The sequence below is a fragment of the Symphalangus syndactylus genome, chromosome 23, assembly GCF_028878055.3.
Source record: "Symphalangus syndactylus isolate Jambi chromosome 23, NHGRI_mSymSyn1-v2.1_pri, whole genome shotgun sequence".
In the NCBI taxonomy this organism is placed as follows: Eukaryota; Metazoa; Chordata; class Mammalia; order Primates; family Hylobatidae; genus Symphalangus; species Symphalangus syndactylus.
This window is the reverse complement of record NC_072445.2, coordinates 12,159,461-12,173,232: the sequence shown is the minus strand read 5'-3', so window position 1 is coordinate 12,173,232 and position 13,772 is coordinate 12,159,461. Positions and strand designations below refer to the sequence as shown.

The 13,772-nt window shown below is 41.5% G+C and overlaps 1 protein-coding gene across 9 annotated transcripts in view; it reads right to left on the bottom strand.

Annotated features, from left to right (window-relative positions):
- Window positions 1-13,772, bottom strand: part of ZFAND3 (zinc finger AN1-type containing 3) — a 376,418-nt gene that overhangs the window by 68,800 nt on the left and 293,846 nt on the right. For all 9 annotated transcript variants that reach the window (XM_055264607.2, XM_055264609.2, XM_063632317.1 and 6 more), the window contains one exon: window positions 1,364-1,531. In XM_055264607.2, coding sequence (XP_055120582.1) covers window positions 1,364-1,531 — 168 coding nt within the window. The remainder of the gene's footprint in view (window positions 1-1,363; window positions 1,532-13,772) is intronic.

Below are 13,772 nucleotides of genomic sequence, written 5' to 3'. Positions count from 1 at the left end.
TGTCAGCCTCTGTTCCCACCACCTATCCTAACCCTCTTTACAGTTTCCCAAAAATGCTTAGCACTATAACCAAAATGCCCTAAAAACCTTATCTGGTAACATTTAGACTCCCCATGCTGGTTCCGGTTTCTGCAGTTGAATATGCACTTCTAATCGTGCGGAGTACCACATACACCACAATGTGTAACAAACAGGTATCTGGTCAAAACAGGAATAGGAGTTCTGACTTAGTTTCTATGAAAAGCTAATATCCTCTCTCTTCCTTCCCATTTCCAATAGGGCAGATAATTGAGGAACCGTAGCAGCAAAGGCTGCCGCTTCAGAAGATAGTAAACTTCCAGTGACTATTACTTTATAACTGCTGAGTGAACTATTTAGTCCTGACTGTCAGCAATAGTACTTGTAGGATATCTTCAGCTGCCCCAGAAGTGAAAGGGGGCTTCTAAAGCTGACTTCTCAGAAAGAAAGAAATAGGATTCTCAGAGGCTACAGACAGGTCTCAAAGTCAGCCTGATGACAGCTGAACTGGTCCTCAAACAATTTTATATTAGGTTTTAAAACCAGGAAATAAAAACAAGTACAGGAAACTGTAAATCAGTCTAAAATAATGCTGCTACACAATTTCTTTCCTATGTGTCATGATACATGTGGTCAAGAAGAGAGAAAGGGTTGACTTAAGTTTCGTTCCACTGTGGGTAGGCATCCCTGTGCAGCAATTCTGAAAGGTATTACACTACAGAATACAGAAGGAAAGGTGACTGTAAAGCTATTTCAGACTAGGTATATGGTGGCTCATGCCTGTAATCCCAGCACTTTGTGAGGCAGAGGCAGAAAAAAAAAAAAAAAAAAAGGCTATTTCAAAGTATTAATTGACTAGATGAACTAAGGTTCAAAGGAAATTTTCTAATCAAAGCTTAATTTAACAGGGATATGGAGAAAAAATCTTCCATTTATCATAAATAGTAAGAAGCTCATTCAAAATTAACTTAATATCTGAATTTTACGGTACGTACTCCAGAATTTTGCTTGTTTGGTAAACTTCTGAAGTCGTGAGAAGAAACCAGAGTAGTAAGTGGTGGGGGGAAGTTGAAAGCACTAAGCAGTGAGATGTAGCTCTAAGGAGATATGCATTAAGAACAGGGGGATGTTTTTGTCTTTTTTGCATGTGTGAGAGTAAAGGGTGTTTAGAGGCAAACATCCTATGCTCCTGATTTCTCAAGCCCCAAACCTGTATCGCATGCACTACTGTAGCAAACTTACAGTACTCAGAAGAAGAACGAAAGACTTCAGCCACTTAATTTCCAAAGCTGGGCCAAGGTGTTAAGGATATAGTCTCCATCACGCCACTGGGGGAGATGCTTACCGCAGCGACAGGATCCCAATTCCTGCTGCACCAGCTCCAGTTTGGTTTGGCACTGGAAGCACCGACGTCGACTCTTCTGTTTAGATCGACTGGTTTCCTCGGACCGTTCCGTATTCTCCAGTAGTCGTGGCCGTTTTACTGGTGAAGCCTCATTCTCAGACTGTGAATCTGAGCAAAACAACATATTTTGGGATCAGGATTAGTGCTTGGCCTGGCAAGCACAGTTGATTAATGTATTTCCAGGCATTCTCCTGACCAGGCTACTGCCCTTGTCCAGGAATCAGACCCGTGAGAGCCAGTTCTGACTGCTTGGTTTATACTGCACAAACCATGACAAGCATGTTCTTTTAGTGCTGACTTCTAACAAGCTAGGCCTGAGCTGGAGAGGAGGGTGTGGGTGGCTCAACAAAAACCAGTTCTATGTTGTTCTTTTTAAAAAGAGCTGAGATTCTTTGAGGAGACCATTCCAGCTAGAAATGGGGTCCTGTCTTTGTATTCCCTTGCTGGGACCTAGATGCTTACTGCCTGTATTGGTTAGGTATCTTTTCTTGGGCATTTGCTTGTCCTCAAGTAGACCGTAATTCTTTAGAGATGGGACTATGTCTAATGTATCTCTGTATCACTATGCTTTCATAATTCCACTCCCAAAGCCAGCGTTTGATGAGTGATCTGTAACCTTTTATAGTAAAATTACTCACGTTTCTACTCTTAAAGACACAAAAGTCAGGTTCTAACACTGACAATTAGTTCAATTTGATTCAGAATGAAGGGGCACCTCTGCTGGTACACATGCAAGCTGCCCTATGACCTCCACCATGGGGTGGTGCAGCAGCAGCAGCACCAGGCGCCCCACCTTGAGGTGGAGCCAAAATGGCAGGTGGAGGGGGGTGTACTCTGTAAGAACTGTGTCTTGCACAACCTCAAAAAAGTAATTAAGATGCAACAAAGCTCTTATCACAAGCAAGACTGTAAACGACTCTTGCCTTCAAAAAAACTGGGCAGCTCTTTGGGGCTCTGTATTCCTAAAACAGCTGCTTGCATACCCACGACGTACCTCTTACCAAGTTCCAAAGTTGTTTGTGCTAAATTACCTCTAGAAGGGAGTCTCCTAAACAGTCTTCCTCAAAGTAATCCAGATGCCACACCTTCTCACCCCTCTGTCACCCCCACCTTGGTCTAAGCCATTACCAATTCATCAAGCCTACTACAAGAGCCTCTTCACTGGTCTCTCTGCTCATCCCCTTGTCTCTACAGTCTATTCTCCAAATAGCAGACAAGTGACTCTGTTAAAAATCAAGTTAGAATCATGTTACTTCCCTGCTCAAAACCCTCTAATAGCTCCCCCTTGTCAGAGTGAAAGTCCAGATACTTAGACTCTCAAATACCCTGCGTGACTTGCCCCACCCTCAGCTCCTGCTGCTTTCCTTCCTTTGCTTATCTACACTAGCCTCCTTATTGTCTCCTACCTGTGGGACTTTGTACCTTCTGTTCCCTGTCTGAAACACTCTTCACCCAGATCTACATGGGATCTTATCTCTTTTATCACCCAGGCCTCCGATGGCGATGATGGTAGTTTGCTCACAGTCCCCCAGCCCTGCTGCACTGTACTGGCATATGGAGGCCCTGCATCATTCTCTTTTATATCTTTGCTCCGTCACATTTTCTTTTAAATTTTATTTTGCAAAGTCACATTTTCACTGAAGGCTTCTTCCCTGATCATCACTTCTAGATCACTGAATCCCTATTCTTAGCACTTCCTCTCCTCTGTTTCCCTTTTATTCCTCCACAGCACTTATCTTTAACATTATGCCCTAAAAGAAAGCAAACTACAAGAGGGCAGGAAATTTCACCTGCTTTGTTCACTGATGTTCCCTCAATGCCTATAGCTCAATAAATATTTCTTGAATGAATGAATCTGTCTCCTAGGCAGTCCTAACGTTCTACTTAAAGCGGCTCTAGTGAGAAGCCACAGCCTGTATGATGTATTTTAGTGAAGGCTGTCTGTATGCCCTTTCCTAGCCTCCCTGTGTGTGAGGAAGATGCTGCACTTCACCCAAGACTGTCCAGTGGACCCCGATGGCGATGCTGGGTTTGCTCATAGTCCCCCAGCCCTGCTGTGCTGTACTGGCATATGGAGGCCCTGCACCATTCTTAGCAACTACAGACTTCATTTTTCATCTCATTTAATTCTTCCAGTCCTACATGACATTTTGCCCCAATACAAACCAACTAAATAAGGCCTCTGATGAAAACAATTGAAGGCAAGTTCAGCCTATTTCCCAGCTCTGCTGAGCAATACCATCTAGGCCCAGTCAGTGTGGTGACTAAGGTGGCCACAGACAGGGCAGGTGCTCTCCCTTCTTCTACAAGAGCAACAAGCAACAATTTAAATATAAATCATTACAAAGCAGTCAGCTGAAAGAAATTCACCTTGTATGAGCCACACTGCTGGGGGGGGTGGTCCTTTTACACAAACCAGCAGTGGCTCTATTTGTATTAATAACCCTATTTAGACTTTTTTTTTTGGTAACAAGAAAATTCTAGAGTAAAAACTGTAACAAAAAATGTTTTTTTCTGAAACAAAGTCCTAAATTCAAAGCATCCTTATAGGAAGTTACTCCCACTGGGAGGCAGGTGTCAGCACAAGATGGGGAGGCAGCTGAGGCCTTTTCATTATTACTATGATTAAAATCTGGAGGGCCTTGGCACAATGCCAGCACACCTCTAATCTAACACAGAACTGCTCAGACCCTGAGCCCCTTTCTTTTACACCTGTGTCTGAAAATGCAGCGTTCACATTTAGAGCTCTTTCTACATGAATCTATCCCAAACTGTCAAACATGCTGTCCATCTGCAAAGCACCCACCTCCATTTCTAAAACAAACCTTTGCTGCAAGGAGAAGACAATTTAATTTCACTGTGTCAATGAAGCCGGGGGAAAAAATAAAGAAAAGACAAAAAGAATTTCAGTGTGGCAATGTTACCCATAAGGTAACTATGTCCAAATAAGTAAGGGAGTTAGATATGTGAAGAAAAAATTTTTTTAATGTATGAGTCCTATGGCTGAGAAATAGAATTCATATTTACATCATCACAATCATCAGTCATCACCAAACAACCCACTTTGATGGGACCCCCCCGACCCCTGCCCTGCAAAGTTAGGAGGCCTGTGCAGTCTTGACCTCTTTTTCTCTTAATTCCCCACCTTATCTGACCAATGGGCATTCAATAGCAACACTAAGGAACGTCTACATGATCCCATGCTGAGACTTTCCTTGATCTATTCCATATTAATATAAAGACCACTGAGTTATTTGTTCTGGTAGGCAGTAGGCATGGAATATTCTTGAACAATGAATCCTAAAGGAGGTTTCTGATGCTGCCACAGCTTCTGGTATGATATACTGGTCATCCTAAAAGAACACCATTAAGCCCTAGTCAGTGCTCTGACATTCAATGTCCCAGCATCCGTACAAGTCTATGACCAAAGGCATCCATGTATAGAAAGTCTGGGCCCCAGAAAGCAATCCTAGATGATTCTAAAGCAAGGCAGAAGAAATGTCTAACAGAATGTGTTATGTTTTAGAATCAAAGAACTATTCCAGATAGCAAGAGATCCATACCTTTGAAGCTCTGGAATATGCCCACTTACTCTTCCCTAGATGAAGATCTGTTAGATGCTCTCTAATGCTCCCTGCCACCAAGGGTGAGGGTAAATAAGCTTCCAAAACTGCTCACTATCCTCCACAAGCTATTGCCCAAGAAGGTGACTGTGTATGTGTAATTTCTTGGAGAAGCAAACCATTCTCCGGCATTTTCTCACAAGTCAACTTAGTGTTTTAATGAGAAGCTAATGAAATAAATAGTAATCTATAGAACCATCCTCACTTGCATAAGAAATTTACATTTCCTCTGCTAATTAGTTAATGAAACCTTTGTGCCATGGGGTGAGTTGCTTAAATAAGAGAAACAGATGTCCAGGGCAGGGGTTCTAATGACATAATAATGAATTAAATAATTCAACTATTCATTTGTAAGTTTTATGTCAATTAGAAAAAGACTATCAGGAAAAAAAAAACCCAAACATGGTTGACATTAAAGCAACCATCTACTACCCATATTTGAATAAATTAACCTGTAATGATTTACTTTTGCTCACAAATATCATTCCCTGTTACCCTGAAGCACTGCCAATTTCCTGAAAACACCTAACAGTCTACTTGCATACTCTGAACTTGGGCAGTAACAGTTAAATGTGGAGAGAGAGGTGACAAGAAATAACTCTTACATGCAGCTTTAACTGTCAGAAGCAGCGAGTCCTTGCAAGGAGCATGCTCATTAGCAGCAGGAGGAACTCCCGTGCCAAGCTGAAAACCATTCCCACCCCAGGAGTTAACAGTGACTTCTAATTAAGGTCCTTCATAAAGGGCCAACAAAGCAGATTCTTTTTTTCCAGTATGCTTTTACTTGAGAACACAATCTAGTGTGGATATACCCACACATAGCTGCTACTCCCCCATTCCAGGTTCACAATTCTTGGTACTCACCAGACCCCTGCTCTCTCTGCCAATGTTTAATAGAATGAGAAAGATATCACATCAGATCTAGTCAAAGGAAAGTCTGATCAAGAATCATAATGTGATTAAATAAGGAAGGAAAATCTTAAGAAGAAGGATTTTGCCTATTTAGCTTTCTTGGTTTGAAAGTAACTGCTGCTTAATTTTCGACAGAGAGACAAGTACTGCACAGTCCATCTCTCGGTATCCAAGGGAGATTGGTTCCAGGACCCCCCCCCCAAGGATACCAAATTCCACAGATGCTCAAGTCCCTTATATAAAATGGCAAAGTATTTGCATATAACCTACATACATCCTCCCGTATACAGCTGACCCTTGAACAACATGGGGTTTGGGGTGCTGACCCCCGTTACAGTTGAAAATTTTCATATAACTTCTGACTCCCTCAAGACTTAGCTAGTAATAGCCTCTTGCTGACCAGAAGTCTCACTGATAACACACAGACAATTAACACATATTTCGCATGTTTTATGTATTACATACTGTATTTTTACAATAAAGTAAGCTACAGGAAAAAAAATTTAAAAAACCATACGGAAGAGAAAACACAATTTCTCTTCCGTAAGTGAAAGTGGATCATCAAAGTCTTCATCGTTGTTGTCTTCACACTGACTAGCTGAGGAGACGAAGGAGGAGTGGGGGGCTGGTCTTGCAGTTTCTGGGATGGCAGAGGCAGAAGGAAATCTGTGCATAGTGGACCTGCACAGTTGAAACCCATGTTGTTCAAGGGTCAACTGTACTTTAATCTTCTCTAGATTACTTATAATCCCTAATACAATATAAATACTATGTAAATAGTTGTTATACTCTATTATTTAGGGAATAATGACCAAAAAATCTACATGTTCAGTACGACACAATCATCCATTTTTTCCCAAATATCTTCAGTCTATGGTTGGTTGAATCCATAGATGAGGAACCCATGGATATGGCGGGCTGGCTGTACAGTAATTTTAAAGACATGGAATCTTCTGAAGAGAGGAATTCTTCTAATTGTACCTTCCTAGCCAATCTCAGAAAGTAGTGGTAAGACTTTCAATTTAAGAACACAGTTTAACTGGAAAGCTTAACTGGAGACAACAAACAGAGCTACTTCTTTTAAAATTCTGTTTTGTCTCTAGCAGAAATTCACATTTATTCCTTACTGTCATTCTTGTCTTTATTACTCATGTTCTCGCCTGAAAATTTCCAAATAAATTGTGTCAGGCCTGTCAAAGCTGAATCTCAATCTCTTAATCTCCTGTCACCCTGTAGCTGGCAGCCTGCACACACCCCATGCGCTAACCATGGCTGTGGCTTCCTGACATCTCAGGCAGACAGGCTTTTAGGCCTCTGTACAAGCCAACACTCACAATACAGAATAGGAGAGTGGGAGAAGCAATGTGGCAACAAAAAGAAAGCCTTCTGCTATTCCCTTCACCCACACCTTCCCTTACTTCTATGAAAGATGAATCTGTTTAATCTCAGGCTCTATGACAGATTTTGAGGTACTCAATCAGTTTTTTTAGAACCTATCACAGTCTCTTGACAGATTGACATTTATGTTCCCAACAGCCTGTGCAAACATCAGTAAGGGCAATAATTAACGAACCCTCATACATCACTGCTGTTTATCCTTCAACCATTTAAAAAGAGCTTTAAGCTGGTAAAACCTTTGTCCAAGAAAAATACCACACTCTCACTGGAAAAACTGACAAAAGAGGCTTGAAAAAAACCTGCTTTACAGGTACTTTCTCTCTGTGTTTCTCTTCATGCTTTGCTTTCAGGGTATATGCTGGGATTAGATTCATCTTCTCCTGACATTTTACTCTGTGTGCCATGAAAGACTCTAAGAGAGAAAACACCTTGCTACCCATTAAAAAAAAATTCCCACCTCATTTGACTGGAATTTTCCCTTCCTTTCTTAATGTTCCCAATGACCCTAAAATAATTTTGGAGTAACATATCTGTTGAAAAGCCATTGTGTGGACAGAGAATGAGGTTCAAGAGGCCGATTATTAAAATTTTGTGGAGAATGCCATCATCTTCATTTGATATGGAGACAAATCTAGCTTGAAATACTCCTAGGATGCCATGTCCTAGATCATAAACATTTAAAAAGTCAGTTGTTCGCAAACTGCCAGGCAGTATAATTCCTAAGTATTAGTCTCCCTCTCCTCCTGGGAAGACAAGATTGGGAGATCTGGAATGGCTGATCAGGAAGGCTGAGCATCTTGGGAGTGCACCTGAGCTTTGAGGTCTTTGTCCTTAGTGTGCTCAAAAAACATACAGCATCAGAAATCTTCTTGGGGCCAACTCTTATCATCTACCAATCAGATTTTGGTCCTCCGGATAGCAACGCAGAAGCTGCCTCTGTGGAGACATTTTTGACTAGAAGACAGCTTAAAGAGCAGCAGAACACACAGAAGCCAGGAGTCATAATAAAATTATCATATGCCCTTCAGGAGATGAGTACCCAAAACCCCAAAGGTATGTTTTAAAGACTGAGATTAGGTTTTTCACTTCCTCACAGCCCATCTTCCCTTCCCACTTCTGGTGCACAGGAACTTGGAAGCTGATTTTGGCGGTACACCATGATACCAGAAACAAGTGACTATGAATTCATCAAAAGATCAAGCAGGAGAAGCTAACAGGCCATGGGGGAACAGCTCTCTATCAAATAGAACAATCTTAAATGAAAGTCATGGCAGGCTGGCCGCAGTGACTCACACCTGTAATCCCAGCACTTTGGGAGGCCGAGGCGGGCAGATCACGAAGTCAAGAGATTGAGACCATCCTGGCCAACCAACATGGTGAAACCCCGTCTCTACTAAAAATACAAAAATCAGCTGGTAGTGGCGCACACCTGTAGTTCCGGCTACTCAGGAGGTTGAGGCAAGAGAATCGCTTGAACCCAGGAGGCAGAGGTTGCAGTGAGCCAAGATCACGCCACTGCACTCCAGCCTCGGCGACAGAGCAAGACTCCGTCTCAAAAAAAAAAAAAAAAAAAAAAAAGTCATGGCAGCAAGTCCAACAGTTTTAGAGGGCAAGGTTTTCCCTCTAACTCTTCTTTCTAATCTGTATGCCTTCCTTTTTTTTTTTTCTTGCCTGTGCTGGCTAGTCCTTCTGGTATGATGCTGAATACGAGTGTTGAGAGAGGACAACCTTGGTTTGTTGCCAGCCATAAGAAAAATGCATTTAGTCTTTACCCAACTTTTTATTTTAAAAATTTCAATAAAATTAAAAAATTTCAAACATATAGAAAAGGTTAATGAATAATACACTAAGCGCCTGTGTACACTCCACTCCGATTCAACAATTAATGTTTTATCACATTCCTTTAACTTGACTAATAATGGTTAATACTACATGTCAACTTGATTGGACTAAGGGTTGCCTAGATGGCTGATAACGTATTCTTTCTGGATGTGTCTGGGTGTGTCTGCCAGAGGAAACTGACGTTTAAGTTGGTGGAATGGGAGAGGAAGATCCACCCTCAATGTGGGTAGGCACCATCCAATCAGATGCCAGGATGGCCAGAACACAGCCAGAAGAAGGTGGGATAAGTCTGTTTGCTGGTCTTCTGGTCCTCTTTCTTCTTTGTGCGCCAGATGCTTGCTTCTGCTCCTCCTGCCCTTGGACATCAGACTCCAGGTTCTTCAGCCTTTAGACTCCGGAGGTGCACCAGTGGCTTCCCAGGGACTCAAGCTCGGCTGCAGACTAAAGGGTGTACTGTCAGCTTCCCTTGTTTTGGGGCTTTTGGACTGGGACCGAGCCACTATCGGCGTCTTTCTTCCCCAGCTTATGGAAGGCTTATCATGGAACTTCGCCTTGGAATCATGGGAGCCAATTCTCCCTAATAAACTCCTTTTTATAAATATATATATCCTATTGGTTCTGTCCCTCTGAAGAATCCTAATACAATCGCCCCTCCATATTTATACTTTTTTTCTCCCAGAACCATCTGAAAATAAGCTACATACATCAAAATACTTCATTCTGGAATATACAGATATCTAATAATAAGGGCATTTCCTTACATGACCAAAATATCATACCTAAGAATATTAAGAATGCCCCAATGTCACACAATATTTAATATTCAGGCTATACTGAAATTACCCTCATTGTTCTTAAAGGCATGTCCAATCAAGTTTCATGTGTTACATTTGGCTCTTATGTCTAAATCTCTTTTAATTTAGAACAGTATGTCCTTCAAACTATTTGTTCATTCATTCAAATAACATAAGCTTTTTTTTTAAACAGTCCTTAGTTTTCCTGTGGAATGTACCACCACCTGGATTTATTCTTTCTTTCATCAATCAATCAAGCAATCAATGGTATCCTGTAACTTTTAAGGAGGTGGTTATTTATTCATTCAGGCTAGAGTGCAGTGGCACAATCATGGCTCACTGTAGCCTTAACCTCCTGGGCTCAAGTGATCTTCCTGCCTCAGCCTCTCGAGTAGCTGGGACTATAGGCGTGAGCTACCACGCCTGGCTAATTTGTTGTATTTTTAGTAGAGACAGAGTTTTGCCATGTTGCCCAGGCTGGTCTCAAACTCCTGGCCTGAGGTGATCCGCCCACCTCGGCCTCCCAAAGTGCTGGGATTACAGGTATGAGCCACTGTGCCGGGCAGGAAGGGAATATTTAATTGTATACTTTCTCTGTTACACATTCAGAACCAGGAATGTAAAACTTCCAGCAGGCACCTGACAAGCCCACACGGCATCGCTAGAGGACTGGCACAAGTAAAGAAGGTGAAGGGCAGGTAGTGTGTAATCAACCCAGTTTCTACTGCCCCTTGCAGTTGGGGAGAAGAATGCTGTTCCTTCAGGTGCCTCCACTTCACCTCTTCCACATACTGGACATCAGAATATGGCTCATGTGTGCCTTGGCAAGGAGGAGATGCTTACACAAACATTAAGAGGTAAGCTTGCTACTAGTGCTTTCAATCATGATTTGTTTTAGTCTGATGGCATTCTCTGCGACTGAAATTGAACCCAGCAGGCCACACAAGTCATTCTTCCAATTATCTCCTTTCCAATGGTCTCCTCGTCTTTTTCTGATTGCCCTTTACCTCCTGACTGACACCACACTGCTGTTAGTAGTTGCTGTAAGACATCTCTTCATAGCTGCATTACTCAATTCTCTAAAATTCTTATTTTAAACCTAAGGAAAAAATTCGCCAGACTAAAAAACATAAAGAAAAGCCCAGGAATGTTCATTTGTAAAAATAACCACAATTTCATTTAGTGCAATAATATTCCCAGTTTGTTTGATCTGTTTAATTTATATAGGCTTCTAGATTAATGTCTACTCTGTCCAGGGCCATGACAACAGTCAATATCTCATTCATTATTTCATAAGTGCCTACTCTGCAACAGACACTGGGCTTTGAACAAATCAAAACTAAGTACAGTAGAGAGCCATCCCCTCAAGGAGGCCACAATCCAGAAAGAAAGATATACATATGTATACACACACACACACACACACACACACACACACACAAATACAACTAGGGCCATAGTAAGTGGTATGAGGGGAGTGTTATGAACACACAAAGTAAAAGTGATAAACTCTGGGGGATGGGGTGCTTAAGAAGTAAATGAGAGAAAAGTCAGAAAAGGTATCTCCCGGATTTAATTACTGTATTTCCAGGCATGTAGACAGATGATTTTTAGCTCATACCTGTCATCCCCACATTCTTTTCTCATAGGCCTGCCTTTAAGAATGTCATCTGTAGGCCACGAGTGGTGGCTCACACCTGTAATCCCAGCACTTTGGGAGGCCGAGGTGGGCAGATCACCTGAGACTGGGAGTTCGAGACCAGCCTGGCCAACATGGAGACCCCATCTCTACTAAAATTACAAAGTTAACTGGGCGTGGTGGTGCATGCCTATAATCCCAGCTACTTGGGAGACTGAGGCAGAAGAATCGCTTGAACCTGGGAGGTAGAGGTTGTAGTGAGCCCGAGATTGCACCATTGCACTCCAGACTGGGCAACAAGAGCGAAATTCTGTCTCCCAAAAAAAAAATGTCATTTGTCTGTAAGTTGCTACTCATCTACTTTCCTCTCTTTACCAAAAACCATCCACTAAATAGAACATTTCACAGTCTGAGAAGCAAAGGCCCTTGGAGAACACCAGTTTGATTGGTTTTCAGGGAAATGAAGCTGTTGTCTGTCTTCTCCCTCCCTCTGAACCCACGGGGTTCAATTTTTTTCTTGAGGGCCCATGAACATCTCACTAAAATGTCAATGGTCAGCTCAGTTTTCCTTCTGTGATGTTTATTTGCCTTATTTACCTAATATTGGTCTGTCTGTTCAGATATACACATGGCTTTCACTGCCAATTTTTCTCTATTAGGAATGTTCTGAGCCCATTTTCTTTTTATTATTAAATGTTTTATTTTGAGGTAACTGTAGGTTCCCATGTAGTTATAAGAAATAATACAGAGAGATCCCATGCCCCCTTCATCCAGTTTTCTCGAAGGGTAACATCTCACAGAACTCTAGTACAACATCACAACCAAGATCCATCTTGATATGGATACCATCAAGACATACAATATTCCCATCGCCACAAGGATTCTTCTTATTGCCCTTTTATAGCCATGTCCACTTCCCTCCCTTCCCCACTGATCCCTGGCAACCTCGGACAAACTAATTTGTTATTCGTTTCCAGAATTTTATCATTTCAAGAATGTCACATATGTGAATATATACATGGAACCATACAGTGTGTACATAACCCATGTGTCCAAACTCATTAAAAAAAACCTTTTTTTAATAGACTGGGTCTTGCTCTGTTACTCAATCTGGAGTGCAGTGGCATGATCACAGGTCATGGCAGCCTCAAGCTCCTGGGCTCAAGCGATCCTCCCCTCAGCTTCTGGAGTAGCTGGGATTACAGGCATGACCTACCATGCCTGGACTTGCACAAGCCTATTTTTAAGGCCACTTATCACAGAAGGTGGATATGACAAAAGAGATTCCTTAAAGTTAAGCTTCCTAATAACTGCAATAATGAACGCTAACACAAAGCATATATTTTTTATCAGCACTTTCTAAATGCTCTTACATATATTAACTCATTTTGGCGTTACAACAAGGCTATGAGGTAGCTACTACCTGCATTTCACGGATGAGGGAACTGAGGCACTGGTTAAATGAACTGCCCACAGTCACACAGCTAGTAAGTGAAAAGTAGCCTGGCCTAGAGTCCTTGCTCTTAACTACTATATAACCTGTCTCCAACAGTTGCTACACTTAAAGATGCTACTTCTGCTTTCCCATAAGAGTACCTTATTACAAAGACAAGTTTCTGCTACTTTCTGAGTATACAAAGACCCAGCTGTCTCTGGGATGAGGGCAGGGGACAGATCCTGGGGCAAATATAGGAACGAAAACAAGCTCCTCTATTTCATAAACTCATCTTGTCCAAATATGATTATTAATTTATCTAGGATATATCTCTGTTGAATAATTAATTCTACTTGTCCTCTGCTCTTAAATATGATTTGTAAGACTTCTCATATGATTTTCTTTCCGCTCCTGCTAACTCTCTGGATTTCTGTGGATTGTAGTCATATAGTACTTTATTCATTATTTTCTTTTCTGATGTACATCATTCCACTAGTCATATCTTAGGCTTAATCTTGGATTTAGATACTTCCATGTTATTTTTAAAGACTTCATCCACAAAAGTTTCTTTACTGATTACCTGTAGGATACAAAAAAAATTTCTCCCCATTAGCACAAGAAAACCTAGATATTTTCATTTGAAATTTTATTGCTTTTAATCATCAGATAAGGCAAAACATGTCTTCTCAGCTTTATATGGGTCTCA